The sequence below is a fragment of the Podarcis raffonei genome, chromosome 7 (genome assembly GCF_027172205.1).
Source record: "Podarcis raffonei isolate rPodRaf1 chromosome 7, rPodRaf1.pri, whole genome shotgun sequence".
NCBI lineage: Eukaryota > Metazoa > Chordata > Lepidosauria > Squamata > Lacertidae > Podarcis > Podarcis raffonei.
In genome coordinates, this window is record NC_070608.1 from 60,211,656 (window position 1) to 60,228,313 (window position 16,658).

Here is a 16,658-nt window from a genome sequence, read left to right on the forward strand (position 1 = left end):
AATAGCCTCACGTCTGGTCCCGCCCCCTCCTTAAGTCTCTTATCAGCCGCTGCTCTTGTTACCTGAGGGGTGGTGTGTGTTTTTTTCCTTTTATCTTTTCTCTCTCTCTTTTTTAAGAAATACCGTGGCTGTCCGCCATCGCTGCTGCTGCTGCTGACACTTTCTCAGAAGTGCCCCGAGGTGCCCGTCTCGCGACGAGGTGAGTGTTCCGTTGCTCCCGGGATAACGGTCGAAGGCGAGGTCCTAACGGCCTGGGTGGCGGTTTCGAACGCCCAGGAAGCGACGTTTGCCGCGCGCAGCCCGCTCTGTGGAAACGGTTAAGGCGGCAGGGAGCCTCCTTGCTCGGAGCCTGACAGGATTTCTGTTCCCTCCGCCCGGCCTTGACGTCTCTTCAGCATTTCCCGCCGGAATCCTCTCGCCTGACATTATTGCCCTTCTGGGGGGCTTAACCGTTTACTTATAGTGAGGGGCAGATTGAACAGGGAGGGGGAGGGGGCGGGATGAGGGCTACCACTCTCTCTGTCTTCTTCTGCCTCGGTCCCGAAAACCCCGGAGCTTATCAATACTTAAGGAAGAGATGGTTGGAGCATGGAGTCGCGTTTGTTTTGCCAGCGGGATTGTTTCAAAATGTTCCGTTTTACTCGGAGTTTCTGTCGTGCTAAAGCAAAAGCCAACGGAAACATTCCCCCAACAACAACAACCCTTATTCCAAAAACGTCACTGCTTTAGTTTGTTTTAGGAAGAAGAAAGTACAGCAGTCCTAGAAAGACCATCATGAGTTTGAATGGATTAGAGCCCACCTGTTCGAGTGCATAAAGTGGCTTCCGTGTGCTGGTGGTTTTTTATAGGTGTACGTAAAAGTTTAAATAGAAACTTCACATAAATGGGGTGAAAAACAGTACAGTTACTGTCTGCTGCATGTTTTGTTTTGACCTCTGGGTGGGCTTCAAATATTTTTGGTTGAAGTGGAGATATGATCCAAGTTAGTGTTGGTGCATGGAAACATAAGACAGTTGTCATTCTACTACATACCTTATTTATGGGGCATCAAATTATGCCAGCACCACACACTATTAACATAATGTGTGATCATGTAGGATAGCAGATTTCCAAGTTGTTTGGATTGTTTACCTCCTTCCTTTTGTGAAATCTTGTTAAAAAGACATGCCTTGTTCTGTTTAAGTCACTTGGGACCTTTATAACTAGGAATCCGTGTTGAAACCCAAAGCTCAAAATAATTTATGCAAAGTGTATACAGTTTATTTTGCAAGCACATGTTCAGCTTGCATGCTTTAGTCAGTGTCCAATATTTGCATACTTCTGAACTTGGCCCCCAGAACTATTTCACTGGATTACAGGTAGTAAGTGTGGGTGTAAAAGCGTGCGAAGACCATGAGGAATAAGTAGCCATACAGATCACAGGAACTTGACTCTTTCCTTCTTCAGATGCTGCCTGTATTTTTATGTCATTAAAACTAGTTTTTAGAAAGTTTCTTTTTAACAAAGGAGGCTATAGCTAGATTTGTGTAAAATTGCAGAGGATTAAACACTGTTATGTATAACCAGTTGTATGGGGAAAAATTCCTTCTCAGAAGAAGCAGTTGCTTACTCCCAACTTCCGTAAATGTTTTTTCATTTGTCCTTCAGCCCTAGCTTTTACTTTGCGGCATATTTATTAGCCATATGTGGTATCTGATACATAAGGCAGTTGATGTAAACGTATGTAAAACAGTCACACAACTGTTAATAATGTGGTATATGAGAACTTGCTGTTAAGGAGAATTCCTTTCTATGTTGCAAGAATGATGGAAGGGCACACGGTCAAATGTTATTTTATATCAAAGTCATATTGACATTATATTTCCCCTGTGTTTTCATGCAGAAGAACCAACCATGTCATCTGTAACTGAAAAAGATGGTTCACTGTCTGCTGAACAAACAGAAGAAAGAGAACCGGAAATTGAGGACAAAGTTGAAGATAGTGAAGAAGAGGAGGAGGACGAGGAGGAGGAGGAAAAAGGTAGAAAAACGCTAATGTGAAGGAACACTAGAACTTGCACTAAGCTAAATATTTAGGTCAAGATCAAAAAGCCTGTATGTGCAGCAGGGCATTTTAGAAAGCTCTCCAGATGTCCCTTGCCCCCATCCAAGCAAAAACACTCTAGAATGGAGTCCAACATAATGTGAAGAGCTGCAGCTGGAAAGAAAAGGCACTTTCCCCTCAATGTCCAGTATCAGATGGCACTGGAGATGAAACATTTTTACGGATGCATTTATGGAAAATTAGTTAAAAACAATCTTTGAGTATTCTGTAAAATTATATGTGCACTCAGTTTTTAATAATGATAATAAAAAATGATAGCTCTTCTAACTGAGATCAAACTATAACCTTCTGAGAAGATGTTTGGGTTGCTTTTTCTCTAGTAATTTAGAGCATTAATAAGTTATGGGCAGCTCTGCAGAGAGTACAGATGTGCTTGGGGCTCAGAAAAAGGTAGGAGAGCCAAGAAGTACAAGTAGGATAAAGTGGACAGTTTTGTATAGGTGATGGAGAACGAGCACTTCTTCACCTTGCTCTTATTTTTATATAGGAACAGCCATCTGTTTGTATAAACTTTATGTTGCATGTGAGTAAGGTTTTAAACGCACCTAGGTTACATGTTTTGTTTATTTACTTGTATATTAGGCAAAATGGTGAGTTTAGTATTTGGAAATCAATAATCTGGTTTGATAGTCATTTTACAGTCTTTATACATATATATTACTGGATTGTAAGCTTTAGATAATTAGAGTTTAAATAGTTCTGTGTATAAATAAAGGTGACCTGGGCTGTTTCTCTTCCTCATTGTGTTTTGCATTATTCCAGTTCTGGTGGTTACTTCCTTTGTTTCAGGGTTCAGATATTGAAAAGTATGATGAGTGGCTTGCTGATACTATTCCTATCTAGTTTCTCAATTTTAATTAGTATCTGTGTAGACATGTTTGTTCATAGAGGGACTAGTTTTTTGAGGTCAATACGTATTTTATTAAAATATACTTTCTGTGGGAACTAGCAAATATTTCTTGTTAGTTGGAGAATGAGGAATGAAGTAGTGTCAGTCAGGTGTGTATGTAAAGTCTCCTTTCCAGAGCCAAGCTTGAACACTTGTTCATAAGTTGCCATTACAACGCTTCTCAGTTACAATCCTTCACAGCGCTTGGGGGAGGTTGCGTTTTCTTGCGTGACTAGAGAAGGGCTGTTGTAGATTTATTTTAACAAGTAAAATAAGTACAACATTTAGTGAACCTTCAGAAATATTCCAGCCTGGAATTCCCGGTTTCAGAGTGAAAATTGCCACAGGTGTGGTGGCAGATCTGTAGTCCAACCCTAATTTGCTACAGTTTTGGGTGTTCCCAGAATGTTTCTTAGAATATTAAATATGTACTTTTGATCTATAGGTCTGTTTTTTCTATATGGTAACTGTGTTTCAAAATTTTATATATAATTGTCTATTTCAGAAAAGAGTCTCATTGTTGAAGGAAAAAGAGAGAAGAAAAAAGTAGAAAGATTGACCATGCAAGTTTCTTCATTACAGAAAGAACCTTTTACAATTACACCAGGCAAGTTATTTTTTGCATACTGTATATTGAACATGAGTTATCTTTACATGTTTTTAAGTAGCAAGTACTTAGAACTCATCTTGTTCCAAATAATTCCAAACAAATAAAAATAATACCAATTTTATTATTTATATGCCTCCTATCTGATTGGGTTGCATTGGAGCCATTATATCAAAATGTTGAAATTATTGTCTAAATTTAATTCAACACTTGACTGCCTTTCAAGCAGAAGCATGTTAGGTAATCTTAAGGAGGACCCATACAATTTTTTTAAAAAATAATAATATCCACAGCCCCTGTCAAAAAATTATACAACAATACCAATCATTTAAATATATATGACTGATAACTATAACCACCTCATAAGTGTAATCTAGTAACTATTAGTAAACATTAATGTTGTTAAATAGACTAATGTAATACATTTTCCCTTTCAGGAAAGGGACAAAAACTTTGTGAAATTGAAAGAATACAGTACTTTTTAAGCAAGAAGAAAACAGATGAACTTCGAAATCTGCACAAACTTCTATACAACAGACCAGGCACAGTAAGCTTAGAAAACACTATCAAATTTGTTTTGAAAATGTCATGAAATATAGAATGGCCTTGTTTCTGAAGGCTGAGACTCTTTGAAGTCCTAAGATGTAAATAAATTCCATTTAAATCAGTGGAGTGGGCTTTCCAATAGCTGGTTTGTATGTGAAAACTACATTTCCAGGCCTTACTTGTGCTTCCTGGAATTATTAATTATATTATCTTTTTTCTTTGAGCTTTTGACCCTATACAAAGGGTATTTGAAGCTCCCATCTGTTCAAAAACAATTTGCCATGTGGTTGTTACAGTGGAAATAAAGTGAATCCAAATAGCTCTTTGCCTTACAAAGCTAGATGTAGTCATTTGGATCTTATCCAGTTGACTTTGGAATGGAGTCTTTATACTTTAATTTGTCCACCACCCCCTATTTGAATATTCATTTTTTTCTCAATAATCCTGAGATTGATAAATAAAACTTCTGCTGGTGCTAGAAGTTACTGGCACAATCCTGTCTTTGCTCAGGGTCTTAAGCCTGTTTTTGATTCTCACATTCCATCCTTGTTTTGTTTGAAATTGCTGCTAAAACAAGTGGCTCTGTAACAAAATACTGCATTGTGTAGTGCTCCTGTTCAGTGTTGCAGCCACATCACTTTCCAGGAAACTCCATTCTATTCTCCCTCAGATTTGCATTCTTCTTCCACCACCACACCTCCCAGTGGTCAGCATTCTATGGTTACTGGGTTGTTTTGGAGTCTGCTTTTGCGCGCGCACACACACACACACACACACACGTTTGCATGTAGACCTTGGTTTTCCCAAGCCTGCTGATACCTCCCTCTTGGGCATTAATGATACCATTTTGACTACATTAAAATCTACAAGAAGAATTATTTCGCTAAGGGCTTTATCCAGTACTGCACGTGTGGACTTCTGCTTCCACAAGGACACTTGAGCTTCCTTCCCTCCTGCACCCCCCTAAAATCTGCTCTGGGTTGTCCTCCAACCCTCTGGAGCAGATTTTAAGGTCATGCAGGGGGAGAGAGGAAATTGAACTTGTTGAAATCAAGTTTGTTCTGCTCATGCATAGAAAGGGTTATATACATAGGAAATAATAGGCCTAATATACTTTGTCTATTACTATTCTAACATTTTTATTTGTAAAATGCTTAAGCTTATCTTGGTTATGAAGAGCAAAATTGCTTTATGAACTGCTTTTTAGATACTTTAATTACCTGTATAATTTGTCAATTGAATCCAAATCTGTCTATATAGAAAATAGCTTCTATACAACATATTCCATACAAACTTAGCAATATTTCAATATATATTTTTACTTAGTGTTTTTTTTTAAAAAAATAGTGTACCTTTTGTTTCTCATGAATGTGATTATTTGCAGCATGTAGCAGCTTGCTGTCTTACAGAAATTGAGGGAGGTTCTTCCTGAAAAATTCCTTATCAAATAAGGGTATATGAGCTATTTTAACATTTGCTCTTATTTATTTCATACATAATTAGGTAGTTATATTCAAAGGTGAGCAAAAATTTATGTGGTAATCTTGTAGCCTTGTTTATAGGCTACAAATTTGCAGTGCTCCTTCAGCAGCAACTTGATGTTCACTGTGCTATCTGGCTGAGCACCCTTTCTAGCTTTACCTTTGAATTGATTCCATAATTACCATGTGTCAGAAGATCACAACTGCCTCAACAATGCAGGGTCACTTTCCTCTCTTTCCTTACTGTACTGCACTGTGGTCTTCAAAGATAGGAAAGTGTTGCCTAGGTAACTGGAAGACTCTTCTGAAAAATGGTGATCATTGCAGCTGCAAATAGTCAGAGAAGCAACACATTTGACGGTAGACTCAGTTTGTTTTTGGGAAATGTTGCATCCTGTTTCCCTTGAATTTTCTGTTGACGAAAACTTGTTCTAAGCCCTAGTTGAACTGCTTTGGATCAAGACCTGCCTGGTATAATGCAAATACCGCTCTAAAATGCATGTTATTGTGTTCTGTTTTAGGTTGCTTCATTAAAGAAGAATGTGGGCCAGTTCAGTGGCTTTCCATTTGAAAAAGGAAGTGACCAATATAAGAAAAAGGAAGAGATGTTGAAAAAGTAACATTTTAAAACTTTTTAGTATGATCAAGTTTCATTATTTATGTTAATACATGCATTTTAAATCTTGAGCAGAGCAACTGCTTCAAGCCCTGTTTTCTATCCCTGCACATTTCAGTTAGTAACTTCAGTGTATAAGTATTCTATTTCAAACCATATCCATAAACGTTACTGAAGGGATAGTTTTATATTACACATGTGAACATTTTATGTCTAAAATGAATGGGTTTACTGGTGCTGAATTGTTTCTAATTAACTACTTAGTTGAAGATACAAGTGAGTATCTTGTTCAATAAAATATTGCTATTTTCATGCACAAACGAGGTATGGTCTTTTGAAATTTAAGCACATAAATATTGGTGATTTTTCTAATAGTTGAGTTACACATACTTAATTTTCCCCCTTAAAATGAAAAGCACTTAAACGTGCATACCTTTGGCTAAATTGTGCCCCCAACATTTAATTCAAACTTAAAATTCTCTGCCACCTTAATATTTGTGCAGTACTTTTGTAGAACTTAAATTTATCCAAAATAAATTTGCAGTTATAAACAGTATAAAAGGAATACTGTATTTTGTGATGTGTTTTAATATATTCAGAATCTGTGGTTGCACATGTGGCAATGTCTTTTTCCTCCTGGCAGTTGGTATTTCCAGTTTCCATTATAGTGCAATTTCCAGCACTTCCCTCTATGGAGAGGGCATAAGCTGCTACCAGTGTACTTAGGCTGACTTGTGGTAAAGATGGCAACCCATAGAAGCTGCCCTTCCTTCCATTATCACGCAGACTCTTCTAGACAATGGTGGTATAATCATGTTGGTAAATAGGGGTTGACTGTAACTTCTGAAGGGTGAATTTTATTCCTGAGGGCCTGCACAGGTTTCTCAGTTGTTGCACCATTGATCCTTGCGTAAACTATAAAAGCTATACTGTGGCTTCTTTCTACTGACAAAAATTTGAGAAGGTGTTTAAATAAATGAATCCCTATACCCTTTGAACTCTATCTTTGAATTCTGTCCTTAGCTGTAAAATATTTCCTACCTGCCTGGTTGGTATTTCTAGTTTTATTATAAGTACTGTTTTTATAAGACGGGACATGCAATCATTGAAGAAATATTGTCAAAATGTCAATTGCATTTCTGTGGTTTGTTTAATTTTTGTGAGTTGCCTTGAGTTTTGAAAAAATCAAAAAGTGGAGTATAAATACTAAATTCATCAATTGTATGCTTGTAAGATATATTTGAAAGCACAGGTAGTCAACTAAACTATCTCTTTGCTCCTGTGTATTAAGATCAACTTTTATCAGCTATGTTTAATAAAGGGTATTTCTCTCTAGGTACAGAAATGCAATGCTGAAAAGTATATGTGAAGTTCTTGATTTGGAAAGATCAGGAGTTAATAGTGAACTGGTAGCCAGAATCCTAAACTTCTTAATGCATCCAAAACCTTCAGGCAAGGTAAGACAAGAAATAATAATGAAGCTATATTTAAATCACATTTATCATCTTTGTGGTGATCATGCTTTTTATGTAGAGTTGCTATTGCTGTCCCACGTCAAACAGTTGTTGAGTTTTGTGTCGCTTGACCCACCAAAAAATCGCATGTATGCTTTGCTTGATTCATATATGCTCTTGAAGATGTAAGTAACATGACTGCAATTCTATTAAGCCACTAGTGAACATCTTATTAGGTTCTTTATTATATATTATATGTTGTTCTTGTGGAAAATAAGAGAGATGGAAGAAGGCAGTCAAATAGAACAAAGGCAGAGCTCAAGGGGAAAATGAACAGTAGCATTCTCCTTACAAGGAGTACTACAAGATCACCAGGTTTTGATTGCACGTTCGTATCTCTTCTGAGGTTCTTTATACAGAGACCATGCCTAGCAGCTATTAAACATTTGTTACAGCTGAGGCCCTTTTAAAAACAAATATGCAATTTCTATTGAACGGTGTATATGAAAACACAAGTTTTCTTCCACGAGTTTTGAGAATGAGGCATTCAACCTGGAGTAAAAAGCTCAATAACAAATTATGTTCTCATTGCCTTACAGTATTAGGCAATATTACCTAACAATTTATTAAAAATGGAAAAGTGATGTCTATGAATTTTGTGTTTCTGCTTCTCTGGAAAAGACAGACACCAACAGTCAGCGAGGCTGGCATCTGAAAACAAACAAAGAAAAAGATGTCTTTATTTATAGCACTGCCAGGAATACTGCAATAAGACTCTTCAAATGGGGAGTGAAATCCTTCCTGAGCTTGTCACTGCTTTCCAGAATTTTCCTCTGGAACCACATTTGTGGAAGGTATCACCCATATATTTGGCATCAAACATGGCTCCTGTCATGGGAAACAAAAACTCAATGGCAACATTGCACTTGCCAGTCTTCCATATTCAAGCTGCTGATTGATAGCTAAAATAATAAGTGGAATCTGCAAGAAAACATTGGAAGTGCTGTTGTGCAATTCCATTCCCCCTCATTGGGCTATTTTGGGAGGATGTTCCCCTACTAAAGATCTTAAAATGAAGGATGGTATATAAATAAACAACTTTAACCCCCCCCCAATAAAAAACTCTTCAACTTTTGTGGCAACTCTAACTTATGCAAACTTTGGAGTCCCTCCAGATCTGCTAGTTCCTCCATCCTCTACAGGTATGATACTGTTTAGGCTACATAAGAAATGGAACTCACAGTATGACCATCTTAAATAGAGGAAATACCTTCAATTGAATAATTATCCTTAAATAATACATGTATGTAATGTCTATAACTTCATTCTAAAAGAAACCTGTAATCTCATGGTACCTTTTCAAAATGACCATAGTGAAGGATAACACTTTGAAGGTGGTTAAGGTCTAAGCAATTACTTATCCCCCATAGAGTCTTATAAATAAATAGATAGAGAGTTCTTTTTTGTTGTTTGAATTGCCTCAATTTTCAATATTTAATAGCCATTGCCAAAATCCAAGAAAACACCTAATAAAAGTGGGAAAAAGGAACGCAGTAGCTCTGGAACGGCACGGAAAGGCAAGCGCACTAAATGTCCTGAGATCCTGTCAGATGAATCCAGTAGTGAGGAAGATGAAAAGAAAGAGAAAGAAGAATCATCTGAAGAAGATAAAGAAAGTGAAGAGGAGGTAGGACCTATTTGCAAACTATCCATGTTGAAGGCCAGCTACAGTAGGCTCTCTGATTTGCTTAAAGGGCATTGAGCTGGAGATGATAGCGTTATAGAGAAAAATATTTTCATGCCATAGACCTATTGACTTTTAAGTTATTTGCTTAGTGATCAACAGACTTAAACTTGAAAGTAGTGACTAGATGCTGATAAAGTACAAAGACTTGTTTGCTAGAGGTGTGGATAGGAATGTACCACAGGTTCATTGTTCTTCACATAATTACTTGTTATTTTTAGCCAAAAATGCTTGGTGCTCACCTCAAACAAAGGTGCAGTTCTCAACAGAACTAGCTAACGCCTTTCAGCCTCACACCTTCATCATCCATTGCAACCTTACAGTGACAGCATACTAGCAATGGGACACTGTCACTATCTGCTGATGGCTTTTTGGGGGGGGGTGACAAAAAAATGGTTAGCAGGCCAAACTTAGCCAGTTCACCACCTTCACTATATAATGCAAGGTAACTTTTTGTATCCCTGCAAAAGCAGAAAGGCATGTTCTCTTAAAATGCAGGGGCATTATTAGATCTAGAGAGAAATAATGCAGTTACAAATAGCTTGCATGTGTATTTTGGCTTTGCTGCAAAGAGTGCTTTCTAGCAATAAACTATGCTTTAGCAAGAAGCTTCATAGTGTTAGGAGTGGTTTATATTGTAATAGACTTTGATGCTCTCTTTATCACACCACAGCCACCTAAAAAGTCATCCAAAAAAGAAAAACCCAAGCAAAAGACAGCTGTGAAAAGCAAAAAGGGCACAAAGAATGCTTACGTCAAGAAAGCAGATAGCAGCACAACCAAGAAGAATCAGAACAATTCCAAAAAAGGTGAACCTATCTTTCTGGGGTCCTGCAAGCAGACAGGGACAAGAACAGAAGAGTATATACGAATACAATTATACATACTTACATAAAGTGGGGGGGGGGCATAAAGATGGATGCTTTGTAACAAAGACAGAAAAGTGAATGGAAGAATGTTTGACAGCAGGGCATTGCGGTAGAATGTTGGGAGGAGTGAGAGCAAGCGGCAGGTGAAGAGCGTCGGTTGAGAACAACAGTTTAAAAAGAGACGAAATGAGAGGAAAGAAATGGTTAGAGTTAGCATGGCTTTTAAGGAGAAGAGAGTTTTGTTAAGATAGGGCATTAGAACTGAGCGTTCTACATTAAGCGGCTGCTTTTTCTAGGTATTATGTTCCCTAATATATGTGTGTTTTAACTGCCTGTTCTGGTCTGGGTGGATTTTAAGGTTAATATACATCACCCTTCATACCTTGTGTGCATGCACTTAATCATAGAAAGCCTGGACTCAGTAGAGTAGCTAAGTGACTGATCTAGTGACCTCCCTGGAACATGGCTTTGTAGGGACCCCAGGGAGGAGGTAGGTGGCAGCAATGGTGAAATGGCCAATGGATTTAAGGGAGCAGGAGACCTTTAGTGGTAGGTAGGTAGAGTTGGGAGATCAAAGGTAACAAATAGGGGATATGCTGGGATATGTGAGCAGAGAGAAGGGAAACCACAACCCCATAAATAGTTTTTGAAACTTCTCTCCATTTCCAAAGAAACTTGCTAGCTGGTCTTGGCAGCTGTCATTTGAAAAGCCCAAGTTCAAAAGTGCTTGAACACAACTAAGTCATTCAGTTTTTTGTCCAGGTGAAAATGTTTAATTGGAAAGAAATCATTATCCACATTTTAATTGAAAAATATCTTTACATTTAGAAAGTGAGTCAGAGGATAGTTCGGATGATGAGCCTTTAATTAAAAAGTTGAAAAAGCCACCTACAGATGAAGAGCTGAAAGAAACAGTGAAAAAGCTTCTGGCCAATGCAAACCTAGAGGAAGTTACAATGAAACAAATTTGTAAAGAGGTACAGATTTATGACATTAGTTTTCCACTTTCGTTGTTTTGCTTGCAGTTTACAGCAGTAATGTGGGTTTTTCTGGAAAGTTTTCCTTTGCAAATTAGGGAAATTTGGAAAACTCCCTGTGGCCCTAAAAGCAGGAATGAGGAACCTTTTTCAGCATAAGGGCCATATTCCGAGTGGGGAACCTTCTGGGGGCCACTTGCCAGCGGTGAATGGTGCAATAGATGTAATTTTATATTTGTACAAAAGTATAGGGTACAGTCTGTCCAAAGAAAATTCAAAGATTTCTGCTCATATATCTTGATCCAGGCAAGCAAGGGACATTATAACATTTCAAGGACACATTAAAAAAAACTGGAGGAAGATGTGGTCTGGGGAGAGTAAATTGGAGATACCTGGGGAGTGATCTCATTTGCCATGTTAGTTTTCCTTGTACAGTGGTACCTCGGGTTACAGACGCTTCAGGTTACAGACTCCGCTAACCCAGAAATGGTACCTCGGGTTAAGAACTTTGCTTCAGGATGAGAACAGAAATCACGTGGCAGTGGCACAGCGGCAGCAGGAGGCCCCATTAGCTAAAGTGGTGCTTCAGGTTAAGAACAGTTTCAGGTTAAAAACGGACCTCCAGAACGAATTAAATTCTTAACCCGAGGTACCACTGTACTGCATTTTATATAGACACGAAACTGCCAACCTTGCCTAATGTTGATTTGCAGTTGGTATCCATTAATTGCTACTTTCACATTGTTAATTATCTGAAGAAAGATGAAGCGGTGAAGATTTGTCTCCCCCCCCCCCCCCATCACTGGTTTGCAGTTAGAAACCTTTAGAGTCAAATGTAAAAATGCATGCACATTTCATAAATTCTTATGCTTTCTTGTTGGTTCAGGAAGAAACAAGTGAACTCAGTTTATGCTGTCTGTTTTCCTAGGGAGCAGTCATAATCCCATTATCACAGTATGGTATAATTATACTAAACGTAGTAAAATATATTTAGGTTAACCCCTGAAAGATAACTAGCATAGGTCCCATGTCACCCCCTAGTTTCTCCAGAGCCTGCTTTGCCTCCAAGGGCTCAGGGCAGGGCAATAAACAATCCCTATTCTGTCCTTGCAAAAAAAACCTGTGAAGGTTAGACTGAAAAACTGTGAGTGATCTAAGGGTTCTTCAAGGTGGATCAGAGAACTGACTCTGGGTCTTCTCAGTCCTAATTTTGACACAAAAGCATCTATTTGGATATTATATCTACCTTTTATACCTCCCTTGCAATATCAAAAGTAAAGGGAGATGCTTCAATTTAATAAACAAGCAATCTCTCCATTCTGGTACTCACATTTAAATTGCAAAAGTTATACAGTGGTACCTCAGGTTAAGTACTTAATTTGTTCTGAAGGTGTGTTCTTAACCTGAAACTGTTCTTAACCTGAAGCACCACTTTAGCTAATGGGGCCTCCTGCTGCTGCCGCGCCGCCGGAACCCGATTTCTGTTCTTTTCCTGAAGCAAAGTTCTTAACCTGAAGCACTATTTCTGGGTTAGCGGAGTGTGTAACCTGAAGCGTGTGTAACCTGAAGCGTATGTAACCCGAAGTACCACTGTATTAGACACTTCTACACGCATGGTGAGAGTCAGGTTAGAGAATAGAAATATTTGCAAGTAAGTATAAGTCTTTATGTTACGTTGGAAAAGTGGAGTGGAGTCAGACATGACATATAAAGGATATGGTTAACTATGCTTTGAATATTTGACTTCTGTGGTGCAAACTGGGGGAGGGAACAATTTTAATGAGGCTTTAAAAAGCAGCCTCCCCAAATGCAGTAGTCCCAATCCAGATTCTTACCTTTCATGCCTGCTCTTAATGTATTTTAAAAACTAATGAGATACTGTTTGTGGTACAACCAGTTTGACCCTTAGTCATTGGGAGAATGTTTGGAATGTACTATTTGGCTTACCTTTGTGTTAAATTGGTTGTTACAGGTGTATGAAAGCTATCCCAGTTATGACTTGTCTGACAGAAAAGTCTTCATCAAAAAGACTGTGAAAGAGGTAAATACTTGATCAATGGAATATCATGTGATGATCCAAATATTAAAAGCTGCTCTTTAAATTTGGAAATGTTGGGTACCTAGGAAGATCTCAGTTCCTGAAATTCCACCCAAAGTTTACTCATTTATTATGCTTAGTTTCAACTCAATAAATTTAAAGTAACTTTAAGATAGTCCCCCTTATCTAACGTTTCACAGTGTACCCTTAAAGGCCTGTAGTCCATCCTTAGCCATATTTACTTGGAAGTAAGTCCCATCAATTCCCCTGGAACTTCCTTCCAAGCAAGCTGTTAAAATGGCAGCCTTAGCAATGTGTTTGTGGGAAGTGGGATTTACAAAGTAGGTTAAAGATTAAAAGTACACAAACTCTTCTCTTTTTAGCTCATATCATGATCTAATGGGAAGAAAACGAATGCTGCAGACTTGTTCCCGTGGATTTAAATATTTTACAAACACCAGCAAAACCTTTTTTTAATTTTTGTTTCACCCTTTTGGGTGGGCATAACATAGTATTTAGTCAGGGATGATTCTACTGGCTTAATGTTCTGAGTGTTAATGGAAATTACTTTAACTTTTAAAAATTGCATTTAATGCAGTTCTTAGGTTTTTGCATGGCCATCAATGTTCCCTGCTTTTACTTTGTACATCATGGAATTTCTTTGTACAAGCAGATTTAATATAGCTATTGTAGGTTTTAGTGCGTTGTAATGTAGAGAATTTTTTAAAAATCAGTTGATACGAAAACTGTTGTATCTGTATGTACACATGCTAAGACTGTCAAATACTGCAGTATTGGGCATTACTTTTAATTTGAATACATACCATTCATTCAGGAAGAAGTCACATGTCCTGATCATGAATGCTCTAAATTATGTTATACTATCTTGCATGTGTAAGATATCTGAGAATTGTGAAGAGCATAGTAACTTGCAAATTGTTATTTTTGTACTTTTAAAAGCGTTCTGTTTGTATATATATGCTTAAAAACAGGTTGTCGGGTTTTTTTAAAAAAATCAGTGTGTTTTAGAAGATTTATGACCAGTGTCAGTGTTCAGGAATGAGGCTGAAATTAATTAGGAAACAAGTTTAACTAGCATTTAAAAAGATGGTGTTTCTTGCCTTATAAGGGAATAATTGCACTCATATTTTTCAGTGTTTAACTTGCTAGAGTGGACTACAGCTAATTTTGTTCCAAAGGCTTGACATGATACCCTACACCAAAGGGTGACAAACCTCTACCCTGTTGGTCTAATTAGGTCCAGCAGGGGACTGCTTCCAAATTATGCCCACTTGCCCAGCCCCACACATAACTGATGTCAAGTGGGAGGCAGGTAAAGGTGTAGCCTTCACTTTGAAGTACATTTCCCAACAGTTCTACTGAGCTTACATACTGAAATAAATACATAGGAAAAACCAAAACAGCTTTGAGAATTGCAGTAAGTATAAGAATCTTCTCTGAAGGTATGTGAGCTAAGTTCATATGCAATTTTTGGTGTTCAGCTGTTCTAGAATCCCTATAAAATCAAGCTCCCTTATGGTAAGGAATAACTTAACGATCTTTGTGGTATCCACTGGACAGGTTTCCTGTGTCTGTATCCAAAATTAGGCTATATTGATAAATGAATAGGTGTTTAAATGTATTAATAGACACCTGCTGCTTTGATTCAGTGTAAGCTTTGAAATTTAAAACCTCAGTTTTGCAAACAATTGTTCATGAAGTTTTATTTAATGAAAAGTTTCATGAAACTTTTTGTTAATGTGCACACATGATCATGACTTAAAGCTCTCAATAAATGCCAAACAAGTATGTGTCATAATGTGAAATGTAACTAGCCCCCTCCATTACTGTATTGATTATAAGTTCTGCTAATGTATTGTTCAGGAATCAAAAGTCACAGACCTATGTTCTGAAACTAGTCGGCAACTAGTAAGCTGATCAGTCTATCATTTTTACTGCTTTCTTTGCATGTGATCCTTTATATTAAGGCTGAGTGTAACTAAGTTTTGTATTCAATAAATGTCTTTAAGAAAAATGTATATTTTGATATTTTAATACATGTACAGTAAAAAAAATGATACAGAAACAAAGGTGCCTGTTGTGTATCACCTTGCTTTATAAGATACAAGAGTATTCCAAACCCAAATGTTGAGGCGTAATCTGTGCTAGAGGTGTGAACACATCAAACCCTTACTTAACCTTGAGTAGATGTATGGAACAGGCAGTGACCGTTTTATGTGTGTGCGATTGATGCACAAACTCCCCGAAGTGGCAGATGAGCTGTGGCAATGGATGTGATTGCATGGTATTTAAGGGCCAGTGGGCCTCAAGTGATGGCCTGCTAGGCTGGGAACAAGTGTGGAAGGCAATTTCAGAATTATTGCCACCTTCTTCCATCAGATTGGAAGGAAGTGAACTTTGCTGAGGAGTATTGCTGCCATCTGACATGGAATCTTCGCCTGTTCCAGGAAATGTGGTTGGCCCTAAAGTCTGTTCCCTCTAGCAGAATACTATTACTTTGAAAGGATTGTCAGAAAGGAGCAGTGGAGTAGACATTTGTCATCCTAGTTAATAACTGAAGTAATTGTTTTGAGACTGACATCCTCTGCATTTTCCAGGAGGGGATGAGTTAAAAATCCATATAAAATGCATTTTAAGTACATGGGTACAGTTTGCCTTTACTATTTGATTAGAAATTAGCAACACAACTGATTTAGCATTTTCCAGTTTATTACATTACCAATAAGTCACTTTGAACATCATGCTCCACAGCAAGGAGATTTCCCCCCCTAGATGTACAAGGCATAAGTTGTATATACACAATAGAAAATGACCATGCTTAAAAAATAAGCTTCACATGATTATTTTTTAATTCTTTGGGATCAATTGTTCAAAGTGAACCCACCAACTCTGACATTTTTAAATAAATGTAAAAAAAGTAGTTTCCATATCTTAACTAAGCTTTTTCTTTTTATGGACAACAGGTCCTGCTGTTTAAACACTTCTGTAATGTAATAATTTACAGGTACTTTATACAGTAAATGGTTTCACATTTACAGTATGACTCTTCATCTTGTCTTAATGCTGATTACTACAAAATCCTTACAGTCATGACTAATATCTCTGCTCAAACTCACGCCTTCAACTATTCCCAAGCACAAGCTTCCATTTTTAAATAAAAATTACACTTCAGACAATAGCTAGATGCACCAACAAAATTAGTTTTAGATATGGGCCAATTGGCTTATTTTAGCTAGGTATTCACATGTTTTCAGTTTTTGAAAAGAAGAGTAAATGATGGGAGGAAATCAGCATTCCATTTTCATACTTTAC

At 37.6% G+C, this 16,658-nt stretch overlaps 2 protein-coding genes across 5 annotated transcripts in view; one reads left to right on the plus strand and one right to left on the minus strand.

Annotated features, from left to right (window-relative positions):
• The window catches only part of RNF144B (ring finger protein 144B), a 76,158-nt gene extending 76,002 nt beyond the window's left edge, over positions 1-156 (minus strand). For both annotated transcript variants that reach the window (XM_053396806.1, XM_053396803.1), the window contains exon 1: positions 63-156. The gene's annotated coding sequence lies outside the window, so the exon portion shown is untranslated. The remainder of the gene's footprint in view (positions 1-62) is intronic.
• On the plus strand, positions 101-15,364 carry DEK (DEK proto-oncogene). Of its 3 annotated transcripts, none has more exons than XM_053396798.1 (11): positions 101-199; positions 1,883-2,020; positions 3,499-3,600; positions 4,038-4,147; positions 6,149-6,243; positions 7,580-7,700; positions 9,199-9,384; positions 10,115-10,250; positions 11,139-11,287; positions 13,260-13,328; positions 13,709-15,364. In XM_053396798.1, exons 2-11 carry the CDS (start codon positions 1,894-1,896, stop codon positions 13,718-13,720), a joined length of 1,107 nt encoding a protein of 368 aa, XP_053252773.1. In that variant the 5' UTR covers positions 101-199; positions 1,883-1,893; the 3' UTR covers positions 13,721-15,364. The 3 variants fall into 3 exon arrangements, with proteins under 3 accessions (XP_053252773.1, XP_053252772.1, XP_053252775.1); XM_053396800.1 differs by lacking the exon at positions 101-199 and adding an exon at positions 341-436; XM_053396797.1 differs by having other exon boundaries at positions 13,260-15,364.
• Positions 15,365-16,658: the final 1,294 nt, after the last annotated feature.

Coding starts and splice junctions, on each gene's coding strand:
- DEK (XM_053396797.1), top strand. CDS start 1,894: ATGTCATCTGTAACTGAAAAAGATGGTTCACTGTCTGCTGAACAAACA. Junction 2,021..3,498: donor CGAGGAGGAGGAGGAAAAAG/GTAGAAAAACGC, acceptor TGTCTATTTCAG/AAAAGAGTCTCATTGTTGAA. Junction 3,601..4,037: donor ACCTTTTACAATTACACCAG/GCAAGTTATTTT, acceptor TTTCCCTTTCAG/GAAAGGGACAAAAACTTTGT.